General features: G+C 31.8%; 1 protein-coding gene across 1 annotated transcript in view; it reads right to left on the bottom strand.

Moving 5' to 3' along the window:
* The window catches only part of LOC143044694 (RYamide receptor-like), a 56,365-nt gene extending 49,785 nt beyond the window's left edge, over positions 1-6,580 (bottom strand). Inside the window, exon 1 of the mRNA XM_076216765.1 lies at positions 5,459-6,580. Within this exon, the coding sequence (XP_076072880.1) occupies positions 5,459-6,163 (705 nt within the window). The 5' untranslated portion in view covers positions 6,164-6,580. The remainder of the gene's footprint in view (positions 1-5,458) is intronic.
* Positions 6,581-15,963: the final 9,383 nt, after the last annotated feature.

Genomic DNA, 15,963 nt, shown 5'->3' with positions numbered 1-15,963 from the left:
AAGTAAGCAGTTTTATAACAGCGTACGTAACACGCATTCAGAAAATTTGGACATATCTCCTGACGCAGAAAATGGAACAAAGAAACTTGATTAATTTGTTCTTGCATGTAGCAAGATTACCCAGAAGACAACTCTCCAACAGAGTTCAATTGACGTAGCTTATTTTTAAAAACTTGTAAACAAAAATTCAAGTCAAATTGGCTTCCAACAGCACACTGTAGTTCCATATCTTATATTTCAAATTACACTATAAAGGGAAGTGTAAACGTTCAAAGACCCGAAAATGTTACAAAAATTCAGCTCATTTAGAAAAGTAAGAAAGATTTTCAAAATTTTTTGTATAAGCCATCAAAATATATTTGGTTTCGCGTTATAAGGCTTCAATATTTTATTAAGTGTCAAACACATATTCATGTTAGTACGTTAAAAATTATACCTATGCACATTCTGTACCTTCTGAAGCTTCTTTGATACCTCTTTATCATTGAAATATATACCAAACGGTCCACAATTTGTATTGTCTACGTACATAAAGCATTAAGTATTAGATTGGTCTTTCTTAAGAATCAAGCACTGTAGTAATTCAAGTAATGTTTACTCGTCGAATAATTTTCACGTAAATCTAACTTTTATTCTAGTTGATTTATGTGTTAAATTAAATTGTTGTTTAAATACAGAAGTCAGCTTGATTGATCCTATTGCTCAGTGGGTGCTTGTTTAAGATAAAATTCATTAAACAGTAAATAAGTGACGTGGAGAGGTCATTAAAATGTCGATCAGTTCTATGTCATGAAAATATTTAGAAAGATCTGCCAGATTTACTGTAACGCAATTTTCTACCTTCATGCAATATGTATGCTGCAACAGGTATTTCTCGAAAAAGAACATAAAAAAATGAAACACAGCTGTTTCAACTCTGAAAATACTGATCATCCAGGGCTTATTTCTGAATTTAATTATTTATTGTTTTCTCATATTGGTTGATGCATGAATAGGGAAACAAAACATGCGTGCACGTTTATAAACGGTTTATTCGATATCTGAATTGAGCTTTCGTTATATAAAATATATGGTATGGCTGCAACTAGACAACTCTCCACCACAGACTTCATGACGTAGAAAGTAAGCAACTATGTCCACGATCGACCTTTTACAATAAGCATAAATCTATCACGAACGTAGTACGATCCTAAGTATTGTGGCATTATTGAAAATGTATTACATTCAAAATATCAATTTTTCTATTTTCTATCATACGAATACCTTTAAGACTTTTAACTTAGCAGTAAAATTCTTTGTTCAATTTACTTTTATTCAAACGGTTGATTATCAGTAATCAATCAATGCATTGTTATCTTCTAGTTCACCTTGTAAAGTTTAATATTGTAGAATGTATAATATCGCGAGTTTGCTTAGTCAGCTGAAGGTATAAAGAATTCATGACACCGAAGGTTGCGTGTAAAAGATTACAGATTTTCACTACTTAACAAATTAATGTGGATTAAAGTGACATAAAAGGAATAATGTAGATCAAAAATTTTTAATTATATAAAATCGGAAATTCAAATGGATAAGAGTATGATGATTACATTAATACTGGTAGTTGTCATGTTCAATTGACAAAAATGGCATTTATGCTTAAAACATCTGAAGTTGTCAAAATATGAAAAATACATAAGCCAGTTTTACTGACAAATTACAAAATAAACTTGATTTTTTTTATTGCAGTTGACAACGCAAATAAGCAAAAATGTTTTGTTTTCAAAGGATTGTCAATGACCTTATGTGAATGTAGATATCAAAAACAAATAATACTGGGTGTTATCATGATTATCGAATTTGATTGATATATTGACATATATTGGTTATTTATTTTTTCCAGAACGGGTTTTTTCTAAGCAAAATACAATGTATTCGCATACTCAGAAAACGAGAATATCCCTTATTCGTAGAATTTTTAGTCGACCTTTTAGATAAATCCTCAAATATATTCCTCTGTGAATATAAAGGTATACCTAGTTGTTCTGTTTTTTAAAAAAAAAGGTTTATTTCAAATTTAGTACAATTGGTAAAACTTCTACATAAATAAGGCAACACCAGGTAATGTCATATATGAAGAACTTTGTACATGTAGTATCCATTAGCTATGCATGTTTAGTTGCGTGCTTTAATCTACTGGTCGAAACTTCTGTCTAGACAGCGCCATACAATTCCGTTTTTCTTCATAAATTATATAAAAGTATGTTGAAAATGGTCCATGGTTTAATACTATTTCGTCCATTTTCATAGAATGTTTTGTAGCCTAAGTACTTTGTCACTTCTTCTTGATTGTATCATGATAACAAAGTTATTCGTACAGACCATACTTAACAATTTTTTAAATTTAATTGTAACAAAATCATGAGAATAGCCAAACATCATTAGTTTTCGCATATTCAACAAATCACTGAAAGATAAAACTACTTCAAAACTTTTGATGATAAAATGTATAAAACATTGTGTCTTTTACAAAATGTAGTCGATTAAGGACCCTCAGTAAAAACTTCTATTCAATCTGAGTTTTTAAAAAAGGGTTCCAATAAAAAAGTAGATCGTGGTAGAAACATGTATGTAGTTCGAGAAACAAGATGATTTTCATTTTGTCTTTAAATTCACACAGATCAGAGAAAGAATAGTTTGACACAGACCAGTTTCTTGCAATATCTTATGTAGTGAGTAACTAAAAAGGACCATACTGAACCGTATATTTATCAGACGTTGGATGTGACATAGTTAATAACATTCCCTTTAAGAGCTGTAACTGAGGTTAACCGATGAAGATCAAACATTCGTTTTCAATTTTGATGAATGATAATCAGTTACATACATACGTGTTTCACTGAACTAGTATACATATTTTTTTAAGGGGCCAACTGACGGACGCCTCCGGGTGCTAAAGTTTCTCGCTACATTGAAGACCCATTGGTGGCCTTCGGCTATTGTCTGCTCTATGGTCGGGTTGTTGCCGCTTTAACACATTCCTTATTTCCTTTCTCAATTTTATTATATGTCAGTGTATAATTACACAGATATCTTCTTTTGTAATGTTGTTGCTTATACCCATTTCAATAACAAATAACATACTATAAGTTTTATAGTGAATTCAGATATGCGTGTGTTTGTTTTAAAAATTTAAGCAGATAACGTGTAGCAACTAAAATTATATTTTCTCCGTCTTCCGAAATCTTATCATTTATAAAGTTTCCAAGTCAAGATTTCTCTTTTTTTTTTGTGTAAAAAAAGTTTTCTGAGAGACGACTTTTTAATATGACATTTGCTGATGTGATATGTATAATATTTAGTTCAAATTTCTATTCGTTTCCCTATAAGAAAGACAAATATTCGAAAGTAAACATCTTTGACACTAGAGTGTTAGCTAATGCATGAACAAATGAATGAAAAGGTTGAATCTGAAGATATTGTTTCGTGACACAATATTGCGTTGACATTAAGCTCTTTTCCTTAACTTTGATTAAAATTTTGATTAGAAGTTTATGTAACATCGAAATCAAATAACGACCAACCATCAACCCCATAAACACCTTAAAAATACTGCACAGAATGAGATCAAATCATTGTTGTTCAGTAGTATGTCTATTGTTGACTAATGTATGTTGCGCTCTACATATATTTTTGGTTATTTTTGTTGCAGGGTTGCTTTCTCGTTGAAGTATATTCAACATCTACTTTTATTTTTGTTGCTGAAAGTTTTCCTCTCGGGAAGTCCAAATCATGAATTTTGTATGTCTCGTATTAATTTTTATGATACTGGTGTTCTCTGGGAAGTGTTATCTGGCGAATGGCGTTTTGATTCCTTGTCATTGTGAAGTGAGCGTGTAACATGCACTATTTAAGGTTAAGTTACATGAGTTATGTCGTAGATTTTACTAAAATTGTGCATACGACTTTGACACCGGTTAATAATTGAAAATCGAAAAAGTAATGCCCCTATTTTGAAAGAATTTAATCAGTAATATTTCAAATGTTACGATTTTCAATTATAGTTTTAAAGGTCAAGAGTTGTATACAATATTCTCGAAAAGTCACCATTTACCGTTCATTGGACTTAATATGTATGTCCTTACAGTATTCATTAAAATTCCCTCTTCAGAATTCATATAGAAAAAATACTATTATTTTGGTTCAAAATCCAATCGTCTTTAAAACGACTACAGCATCGTTAAATTAATTATTTCCAAATTAAACGTTAGTTTTCTATAAAGATTTTCTATTTGAATTTTTTATTATAATATATTAATAACTTATACTGTAAATATCATGTTTAGACAGATAAGTATGGGTTATATATGAAATTGAGGAAGGAAATGGGGAATGTGTCAAAGCGACAACAACCCAACCATAGAGCATACAACAGTCGAAGGCCACCAATGAGTCTTCAATGTAGCGAGAAACTCCCCCACCCGGAGGCGTCCTTCAGCTGGCCCCTTAAAAAATATGTATACTAGTTCAGTGATAATGAACGTCATACTAAACTCCGAATTATACACAAGAAACTAAAATCAAAAATCCCAAGACTAACAAAGGCCAGAGACTCCTGACTTGGGACAGGCGCAAAATTGCGGCGGGGTTAAACATGTTTATGAGATCTCAACCCTCCCTCTATACCTCTAGCCAATGTAAAAAAGTAAACGCAGAATAATACGCACATTAAAATTCAGTTTAAGAGCAGTCCGAGTCCGATGTCAGAAGATGTAACAAAAGAAAATAAACAAATTGACAATAATACATAAATAACAACAGACTACTAGCAGTTAACTGACAGGCCATCTCCGGTATCAGACCTTAATTAAACTGATTGAAAGATTATGTCTTCATCATATGAATATCATGCACAATCCCTCCCGTTAGGGGTTTAGTATCATAGTATCATACAATATATGAGTAGAACATAACCCGTATCACCCGTATATATATATATTTACATTAACCTCGTCTCAAATTTAGTCCAACAATTTTCGATCAGTAAATAACGCATTTTGTTTTTCTTTCTTCAGCGGCATTCATATTTTGTCAATTTCACAATTAGGTCAGTCAGGAATGGTCTTAGACAACTCTAAAAACGTATGACATTTCAAATCATTGATTCTTATACAACTATTAATTTAATCAATATCAAAAGTCTGTTTTCGTCCAATTATTTCTGTTATGTGTCAGGACAACTTTGATCATCTCTCACTTAAAGATTCCTAATGGCACTACTAATTATCTCTTATCACGAACAGACACCTTTCGGAAAATATATGATATCACATCATCATTTCACGGAGAAAACATTTGCATGAATTTTTTATATGAAGAAGAGAAATATGAGTACCTATGACCTTAAAATAGTCGATTAATATCATAAAGTACGCAAATTGGACGTCATTTGAGAACTCACAATTTTCGTTGTACTCACCTTTTGTTTTGCTGATGCTAACTGTAATCGTCTTTTATTTTCATCATTTCCATGAAGGGTTTTCTTCCAAATGTTATATCCTATTCTACTATAGCAGAATATCAACACAACTAATGGTCCGAAAAAATGTAATACCATTATTCCTGTACTGTAGGCATACATTAAAGTGTGATTGTTATCCCATGTTTCTAAACATTGGCCACTTGTGTTTGAATAATATTGCACTTTTGATTTGATTAATGTTGGAATGGGTATAGATAAAGCTAATATCCAGATGATAATAATAACACACATGGTTTTTCTTGTAGTAATTCGTGGTCTAAAAGGGTGCACAATGACGATGTAGCGGTCAAAACTCATTGCAACCAATGTATAAGCGCTAAGAAACACTGCTACCACTTGTAAATAACTCACTAAAGGACACATAGTTTCACCGAATGGCCAATAATTTAATAAAAGATTGGCCACAAATGTGAACGGAATACAGAAAATCGCCATGATTATATCACTTATGGCTAAATTCACAAGAAAATAATTTGGAATAGTTCTCATCCGTTTGTACGCATACACTAGATAACAAACAATACTATTTCCCCCTATAGCTATTACTACGATTATAGAATACAGGAATATGAATATAGTTTGTAAAAAATGAGAAATCTTTTGTTCAGAAATGTAAGTTTCATTTGTGAAACTGTTGTTCATTTTTGTTTCCCAACTTCACAATTGGCAAATCACATCTTAAATTATCAATATACCAGTCATGCTTTACAATTCCTATTCTGCCTTGCAATTACTCGGTTCATATAATCAATTTTGATTTCTTTAAAACTTGTTATCCATATACCAGTTATGCTATACAATTTCTGTTTAGCAGTGTAGTTACTCGGTCCAAACAATCAATTTTAATGTATTTAAAACTTTATGGTTTAAGAAGAAAACTTATTTCACTTTTAAGAAATTTATGATCCAATGTCGTTTGTTTTCTCATTTCAAAGTTTCCGAATCATTGCCAGTTTGAACTTCGGTGCATTTGTTGATCTCGTAACGACGATAATACGCAATCATTGTTGTGAAAAATCCTGATAAGAGATGTTCTGTTTAGAGATGGTTGTTTGTCGAGCACAACTCCAAAAGTTATTGACCACCTGTTTCTGTGGTATACAGATATTTATACTAATAAGACAATCAATAAAACGATAAATACTTTACATTTGGTTTGATCACTTCTTCTTACACGTGTTAACTTATATCTGATATTTTATATTATAAAATATCGGGAAAAAACATCTGCATCATTATATGCCAGCCGTGTAGAAAATTATTTATAATACAGACTCCACAAGAGTTTTCACGTCTTGCAAATTAGTTTCTTTTGTTACTTATCTTTCAAGTCACTGCTTTTATAACGAAAATATCTTAAAATGAGGTAAAGACTTTATTATCATATTTTAACAAGAAATATATTTATAGGTTTAATTGTTATCGCTTCATCTTTGTTCATTCGAGTCACCGCTCAAAAGAAATTATTGTATAATCAAGTTTACACACGTAATAATTTACGTTTTTGTTTGCATCAATCATTGCAATTTTTTTTTTCAGTGCCTTAGTATCAATATTACTAGGAAACAAGCATCATATATTTAAATAAATCAAAAGTTGGCATAAGATAATCGTTTATAACTTTATTTTGTCTGCTTTGTAATTGGGGGTTGGTTTTTATTGCTCCGTCTAATAATTTTATTGAAAAAAATGTAATTGCTTTTTTTTCAATATTTATTCCATTTTTATTTGCTTTCGCAGAACATACAAAACGAGAGATTTTAAAATAGCACACTTTTCCACAATCACATCACATTAAGTCAAATTTAATCATTCTTTGGTAATTTACGACAATTATTGATTGAAATATGTTATTTCTTCACCATTCTAAATCTATTAAATTATAAATGTTACAATGCAGTATACTATAACAGCAGCTAATCAATTAATTTAATGTGTCCATTTAGATAAACGTTAGTCTTCTATCAGGTACAAATATCTGTTAATTGTTTTGGAGGATAAAGCATCAAAAAGACGCACAACATAAACTAAGCATACTTCAAAAAATAATTATAAGAGGATTCATTAAAGACGCCATGAGGATAGAAAGGTCTAACCTGACGTCTATTAACAAGACGAAATTACTATGAACATTTAGAAATTTTTCTTAATTGGATAATATGTGGGATGATTTGCTTTTGTTTGTCGGTGTAAGACGGATATTAAATTGCTGTTTACTAATTGTTCTTTAATATTTGCAATACAAGAGCATGTAATTGTGTACGTATGCGTGTATCAAATACTTATAACATTGCATCAAAATTGAAATTGTTTGCTATAGAACGTTTGGATAATTAATCAATCATCAAAATACGTGTAAACGTCATTACTAATTAAGGAATGACTGTAATACTTTTGTCTGTCTATGAAGAAATAAAAACAAAATGTGGTGCAAACTGAAAAACAAGCTAGGCAAGTAATTTTAAAGTGTGCATCACATTTTTGAATTTATTTCGTATAGACAGAAAAAAATATTACAGTCATTCAGACTGAGTCATTCCTTATAGTTTGATTCTTAATTCTATTTTAATGAAGAATTCATGAAAAACCGTTGATGACGTCACGGTCACATGACAAAATTATGTTTATGACAAAATTATGTTTATGAGCTTATAGACAAAAAATCAGCCAATTAGAAATCGTGTTACGTCTAAAATATAACCATTTTATCATATACAGTACAATAACGTAAGTTTTATTCTTATATTCACGGTCATCATGACAGAGAACATTATTTCTTAGTTTGATATTCTTTGACTACACGACAGCCTGTTCCGTTGTTGATTTGTTAACCCTGAAAATTACCCGTCGTCACGTGATTTTTTGCCTGCCGAGTACAGGATATTAGTATTGTCCTTTCAGGAATACATGATAATCGTCAACTCCGGTTTCGATTGGAGTTATATAGCACAAAGATTAAACTTACGCGTATTACTTAAAAGGGAATATGTATGCATACGTTTATAAGCTATTGCTTGAGTCACTTTCACCGTTCATGAGTTACGGTCCCTTCATATATTGAAAAATGTTGAATATGCCGTTAATCAAAATACTGGACATATATGTCTTATGGACGCATTCTTTCATTCTCTTTCTTTTAAATACTTAGATCAATTAAGAAAAAGTTTTGAGAATACATTTACGAAAGCTATAGAATTCGAAAATGTTTTACTTAATATTTATCAAAGGTACCAGGATTATAATTTTTAAATGCGCCAGACGGCTGTTTCTTCTACATAACCGAAGAGCTGACTACTAGGCTGAATGTATTCCCGGGGACGAAACGTCCAACAGCAGTGACATCGACCCAGTAGTGTAAATAGTTCAAAGGTACCAGGATTATAATTAAATACGCCAGACGCGCGTTTCATCTACAAATTGTTTCAGACCATGATGATTTCGATATCTGACTCGTTACTAAATGAGAATTTCTTAGGAACAAGAAAAGTTAATGCAAAAATCATTGCTCATTATCCAATTTGCACACGTTATTTAAAAGTAAATAAGTAAGTCGTAACAGTAAGCTTAACCTCTACTCATTTTGTAACAACATTATATATATTGCATACGTCGTGTATACTCCTAGCTCTATCCCTAAATCTAAATTTATAAATGTAAAAAAACAGCAGAATAATTTAAAATTTAACAATCTTTTCAATCTTTAACTTGCTTGTAATTCAAAAACGAATTAAAGGCTTACGAACCAAAAAATAACAGCCCCATGTCGAAATGAATGATTTTACTTTATCTTCTTCATACCTTGTATTGGTCAAAATTTACATATGAATCTATAATATCAAAATAAAAGTTCTAATTTGTAAGCTGGCATGACGTAAAACGACGAATATAAGAATTTAACTTTATATGCAACTAATATAGGACAACGGTGTTGATTTAAAACTAAACCATTCCAGGACCTTTTTTGCCCACATAAATAATCAACAACTTCCGGGTTGAATCAGATACAATACCAATAGCGTATGTCACATGCAGTTTTCGGTTGTATGTGTTGTATGTATGTGCATATCTTGCTCCTTTAATATGAACATTACCATAGGATATGGTATAAAGGAGAACATTTAACACACTGTAGCGGTACAGATTTAATGTGAGCATTTTATTTCCCAGTTACCAAGCCTTGTCGTGACGATTCTTCCATTCCATTGTCAAAACTTTTTTTACTATTTCAAGAGGCCCTAAATACTTCCGTTACTGATTCTCGTTCTTTTTGTATAGATTAGTTGCAATAATCATGGACATTGCTAACCATAGACTATTCAAACCCGTATCGACTACATCCAAAAATGAGGAAAAACGTTATTTTTTAAAGGTAGAATTCGCCAATAAAGGTTTAGATGCTGTTAATATTAGCAATATTTTCCATCAGAAATCTGTACAAAAAAACTATACCTGATTACTTCAAAAGAAAGCTACACCTGTTAGTTCTTATACTTATACCAAGTCTATTGCATCCAAGGATTTCAACCACAAGAGAGTTTTAGAGGCCTTTAACCTAAAAGATGTGAAATCCAAGCCTCTGGATTGCTCATGTGCATCGTCACAATACAATTATAGTCCAGCTGTTCATGTTTTTAATGGTGACTTTGGCATCTTTACCAATGAACAACTAATAGACCGAAATATAGAATTCCCCAGCCCATCAACTGGAAAAAGAACTTCAAGTTACTGATGGATGCAGTTGAGGACTATGTAAGATAATTGGTAAAGGGCAAACCAGCCGAACCAGAACTGCACACTTTGTCTGAATGGATCAAAACTATTCGATCATGCATTCAGAAGCGCATTCAAAAACTACGATGCAATATGAACACAAGAGTTACTAACCCTTTCAAGAATTCGGATGTTATGGATGCTTTATCCTCTTTGCATGACAAATATGTCTTTGTTCCAGCAGATAAACCCTCCAATAATATTGTCTTCATATGTAAAAACCATTATTTGCAATGTCTCACAACAGAGCTTGGAATAAATAGAACTACTAGTAACCCTACATATTCTTTAACATCATTTACCAAGGACGAAATTTTACAAAATCACAAATCTGTCCTTCTTTCTTTTGGTATCAACATCAAAGTAAACGAAGAAGATTTCCAATCATTATACCGGATACCAAACCTACACAAAACTCCATATAAAGAACGATACATAGCTGGGTCATCAAAATGTTTGACTAAACATCTTTCTAAAGTACTGACTACTATTCTTTCTACAGTTAAAGATGGGCTTCACAAAATTTGTGATGAGATATATTCTACCAGTGATGTTAACCAAATGTGGATTCTCAAAAATTCGAAAGGTCTACTGCTTAATCTTCGACCACAATCTTTGCAATTTTGCAGCAACATAAAGAACTTAGAACTTTTGAATGTTCTACGCTTTACACTACTATTCGCCATGATCAGTTGAAAGATCGACTTCACCAACTAATTAAACAGAGCTTTTTCTATAAAAATGGGAATCATAGATACAAATTTCTTGTGTTGGGTTACAATAATTCATATTTTGTGAAGGACCACACCGAATCTACCAGAAAATATACTGAAGATGATATTATCAAAATGCTGGACTTTTTAATCGATAATATATTTGTTGAGTTTGGGGGATTAATATTCAACAGACAGTCGGTATTTCAATGGATACTAATTGTGCACCCCTACTGGCCGACTTGTTTTTGTACTCGTATGAAGCAAAATTCTTTCAGAACCTTCTAAAAGACAAAAAGAAAAAGCACCTTGCAAAATTCTTTAATTTTACTTTCCGATATATTGATGATGTTCTATAATTGAATAACCCATATTTCAGCCAATACTTACATCTTATATATCCCAGTAAACTTGAAATTAAGGATACTACGGATACTAGAAGGACTGCTTCATACCTTGATCTTTTCCTTAATATTGACACACATGGACGACTTCACACGAAGATCTATGATAAACGGGACGATTTCAACTTCCCAATTACCAATTTCCCATTTCTCAGCAGTAACATAACTTTTGCCCTTTTGTATGATGTTTACATATCACAATTGATACGTTATTCTCGTGTTTTTCACATTATACAGACTTCATATACAGGAGTATGCTCCTTACGCAGAAACTGATCCAACAAAGTTATGAGGAGGGCAGATTAAAAATGACACTCCGTAAATTTTACGGACACCATCAAGAATTGATTGATCCATACGATGTGTCGTTGTCCAAATTACCTAAGGACATTTTTACCACATGGTAGATTCTGGTTTTTCATTACGTCTTCTGATCTTTTAATTATCCAACTTGACTTATTTCCGATTGTGACTGTTTTGCTGAGTGTGAATTCGCATTGCTATAAAACGTGTCACGGTACTTTTCTATGCCACATTCATGTATTTAGTTTTGATGTTTTATTTGTTATTCTCAACGGATTTTGTCAAATGTCTGAACTTCTTTTCTATTATATTCGTGTGTTATGGTAAAGATAATTAATCACCCCCTTCATTTATTAAATTTTAGTTTGGTTCAACGAAATTTATACGATATCTTTGGTTTACAGTTTGATTCAACAACGACATAGCTAGATAATACTATTAATTATCTAATTACTACCACAATTTGACATTAATAGGTATTGTAATTAGGTCTTTCCACCTTTCCGTGGAAAGACCTATTGTATTTGTTCTGATTATTATTTTTTTTTTTTCTTCCGCCTTATTTTTTTTCTTGCGTAGTATTGATGTTTCAAAAGATGTCGCTTAGATATTTGGAATATGATGTCGTATAGTTTATACGCTTTAAAAATTTACAACTGCGTAACAAAATACTTTACGTTGTAAGAGTTATCTCCCCAAACACTGTTTTTCTTGTGGCCACTACTCCTTCGCAACCGTAAAAGATTACGACAAATTTATTTTACCAAATTGCTCGTTACTTCTTCAGGATTAGGATATTCATTTTGACTGAAGTTATCCGGAGACTCCATATGAGAGTTATTTCCCCTGATGCATTTGATATAAGTGATATGCGTTTCTAACTGGTAAACCATCAGTGATATAGGCCTAGGGTCTTTGGATTTAAGTTCCTTGGTCCAAAAAAATAAAAATAAGGTCAAGGTCAAAGGTCAAGGTCATATTCTGAATTTTGATTTTGGCTTATTTTCACTTATTTTCAACAACCGTGAAAGATATTGACAAATTATTTTTACTAAATTGTGAGTTGCGACATGTTGTTACTTATGAATTTTGGTTGAAAGGCTTCGTAAACAATAAATAGGAGTTTTCGTCCATCTTATATTTAGAATTATGAGTAAAGTGATATAGCTCATTAACCATACATAATATAGACCTAGGGTCTTTTGATTTGAGATCCTTTGTTTATGACCTTGACATTAACGTCAAGGTCATAGGTAATTTGCACGTTCTAGATTTTGACCTTTGCTTTAAATTCATACTTATACCTTATAAAGCCATAATAACTGATATTTTAGATTGATTTTTAATATTTTGATAATAAAATAGATCTTTACTTGTGGAAAGACCGTCAATTGTTCTTTGAACAATTGGTTTTTAATTTTCTTTGTTATTGATAAATGTAATATCACTGTGTATACTAATCTTCAATCAATCCTAATTCTATCTTATTTTGGGGAAATATTTTTAGAAATTCAAATGTGACGTCACTTTGTGTGGGTTTTTTTACGATTTCAAATGTGACGTCACTTTGTGCGTTCAGGCTTTGGCTAACTCGGTGGTGTGTTTTTATATGCTGGATTAGGTTGTTTTATGTAATGTATCCGTTTTTATTCTGTACTTCAGCACAACTTCGGGTTTATCATGTATATCTATTATATAGTCATTTTATAAGATTTACTGTTTGCAGAAAATTATTCTAAATAATAAGGATGTTCTTGTCCCAGGCAGAAAACCCTGGCCGTATTAAGCACGGGTTTTTCAGAACTTTTGGTCCTCAGTGCTCTTCAACTTTGTATTTGTTTTGGCTTTCGAACTTTTTTCATCTGAGCGTCACTGGTTAGTCTTGTGTGGACGCGGCGCACGTCTGGCATATCAAATTTTTAATTTGGTACCTTTTGTTGGCTATAATTCGTGTGTTTCTCTGTCCTATATGTTCTCCCATTTAATTGTATTGTAGTCCTGTCATGTCATGTTGTCATTTTAATGTTATATTTAACATTGCCATAACAACGGGAGGTTTGGCATGCCACAAAACCGTGTTCAACCCACCATTTTTTCTTAAAATGTCCTGTACCAAGTCAGGAAAATGGCCATTGTTATGTTATAGTTCGTTTCTGTGTGTGTTACATTTTAATGTTGTGTTTCCGTTGTGTCGTTGTTCTCCTCATATATTTGATGCGTTTCACTCAGTTTTAGTTTGTAACCCGGATTTGTTTTTTTCTATTTATGAGTTTCGAATAGCGGTATACTACTGTTGCCTTTATTTAACTACTGGGAAGTTAACCTAAAACAATAATTACAAAGCAATAATTCATGTGAACATATTTTTGCTTGATTCGCTAGTCCTCAAAGTGTAAGGTTTAAAAAAAAATAATTATATACAAAATATGGGATAAAGTTAATTTAAGAAGACCAGGAGGGGATAAAGAATACTGAAAAGGCCGCGAAAATTGTGCAACTTATACATGATTTTATCAGATGACAATATCAATACTAAAAATCCAGGTATTGGTTCTTTAATGCAGTCAAGGACCGCAGGTGTATTCTTGTATTTCTTATATATACAACCTTGAAAAGGTTCAAAACATCATATGGATATTGTAAAAGGTGAATGTGGTATTCGATCGATCTTCTACAGAAACGTTAATAAGATTATTTACTGATTTTAAATGACAAGCACAAAATATATAATGAAAAACAACTACAGGATTTTAAGAGTGAGAACATCCAACGTCTGTCAATAAATGCATGGCAGCTTGAATCAAACATAATTGTTCAATATGATAGCATAGTGGAAAACAATTTTTACTTGACCTAACTTGACCTGACTAGGCAATTTAGAGCTCGTTATATGTCGTAGAGTATGTACTTTAACAACTTGTGTTGATGTGGCACCTTTTTAGACGATTATACAAAATCTAGAAAGCTGATATTTCATTTTTATTTTTGAAACGAAGTTTTGAATAAATATAGTTCGTCATGATTTCAACAGAGCATATCTATTTTCAAACTGTAATTTGACTATTGGTGTCTTGTTTTGGTTCTATGTGTTGTTGGTTGCTGCCACATTCGAGTATTTTGTATGGCTATCCGCCTTTTGCTCACATAAATTAATAAAAGACGAGGCATTGATTTTGTTCACTGAACTGGCGTAGAAGGCCAATTAACATCAAAACATTTTTTTTCATTCTTACATTTTCAACAGTAGTTAGAAGTATATATAGGAGACAGCATATGACATAAAACTGGCTAAGTGAAGCATTTCACAAAACAGTATACTACCCATTAAGTTTGGAGAAATCAACATCACATATAAATAAGTAAGACAATTACTGATTGCCAGGGGGATATGCCCAATGGAAATCGGTAATCTTAAATATCCTGATATTTAAGGTACCGATAACAAACCCATCGCATCTTTTGACAGTTTCTATGTTATCATGCTGGAGTCATTATAATTATTTTTCAATATTTGTGACACAGCTATATATAAGTGTTCGGTTCGTATATGTATTGTGCACAAATAATGCTGCTTTTATATGCACTTCTTGTATTGCTTTAATCTTATTCTGGTTTAATTGGTTGACTGCAAGTGCTACATATTCCACTGAAGGTTTGATCATGAATATTTACGATGCTGCCTTTACAGGTTTTGTTCTGTCTTTTTAAAGGTTTCGGCTGATATACTAATATAATGTGATGTCTTAAACGAGCTGCATTATCAAAATTGTCAATCCCTGTTGTTACTGATATTTGATGGCATCGACAGTGTCTAGTGTATGACCGTGATTTTTTCTTTTTCTACATGAACAATCGATTTAATGTGATATTCTTATATGGCATTGGATTTGTCAAGACAAGACAAGTTTAGTTTATTAAAACACTCATGCACACATTGATTGCAACAAGAGCAACATAATATATATATAGTATACCAAAAAATAAATTGGTAAAAAAATATTACATATAAAAATAACGCAACCCCTTTATCACTCTGTAAAGGGTCTGCTCGGTTGGTGATAGTTTAAAAAAGAAGACTGTCGATGAAATTTCCGTTTCTGACATGTGATCGATTCTACTTTTCGCTATATAGATGATGTTCTTTCACTAAATAATTCAAAATTTGGTGACTATGTGGAACGTACACATAAATGCAAAACCACTCAAGTCACTTAAGACAGAGACATACATAAATGAATAATGTAATGGTACA

This window comes from Mytilus galloprovincialis, chromosome 9 (assembly GCF_965363235.1).
Source record: "Mytilus galloprovincialis chromosome 9, xbMytGall1.hap1.1, whole genome shotgun sequence".
Classification (NCBI taxonomy): Eukaryota; Metazoa; Mollusca; class Bivalvia; order Mytilida; family Mytilidae; genus Mytilus; species Mytilus galloprovincialis.
This window is presented reverse-complemented; position numbering and strand designations above follow the sequence as displayed.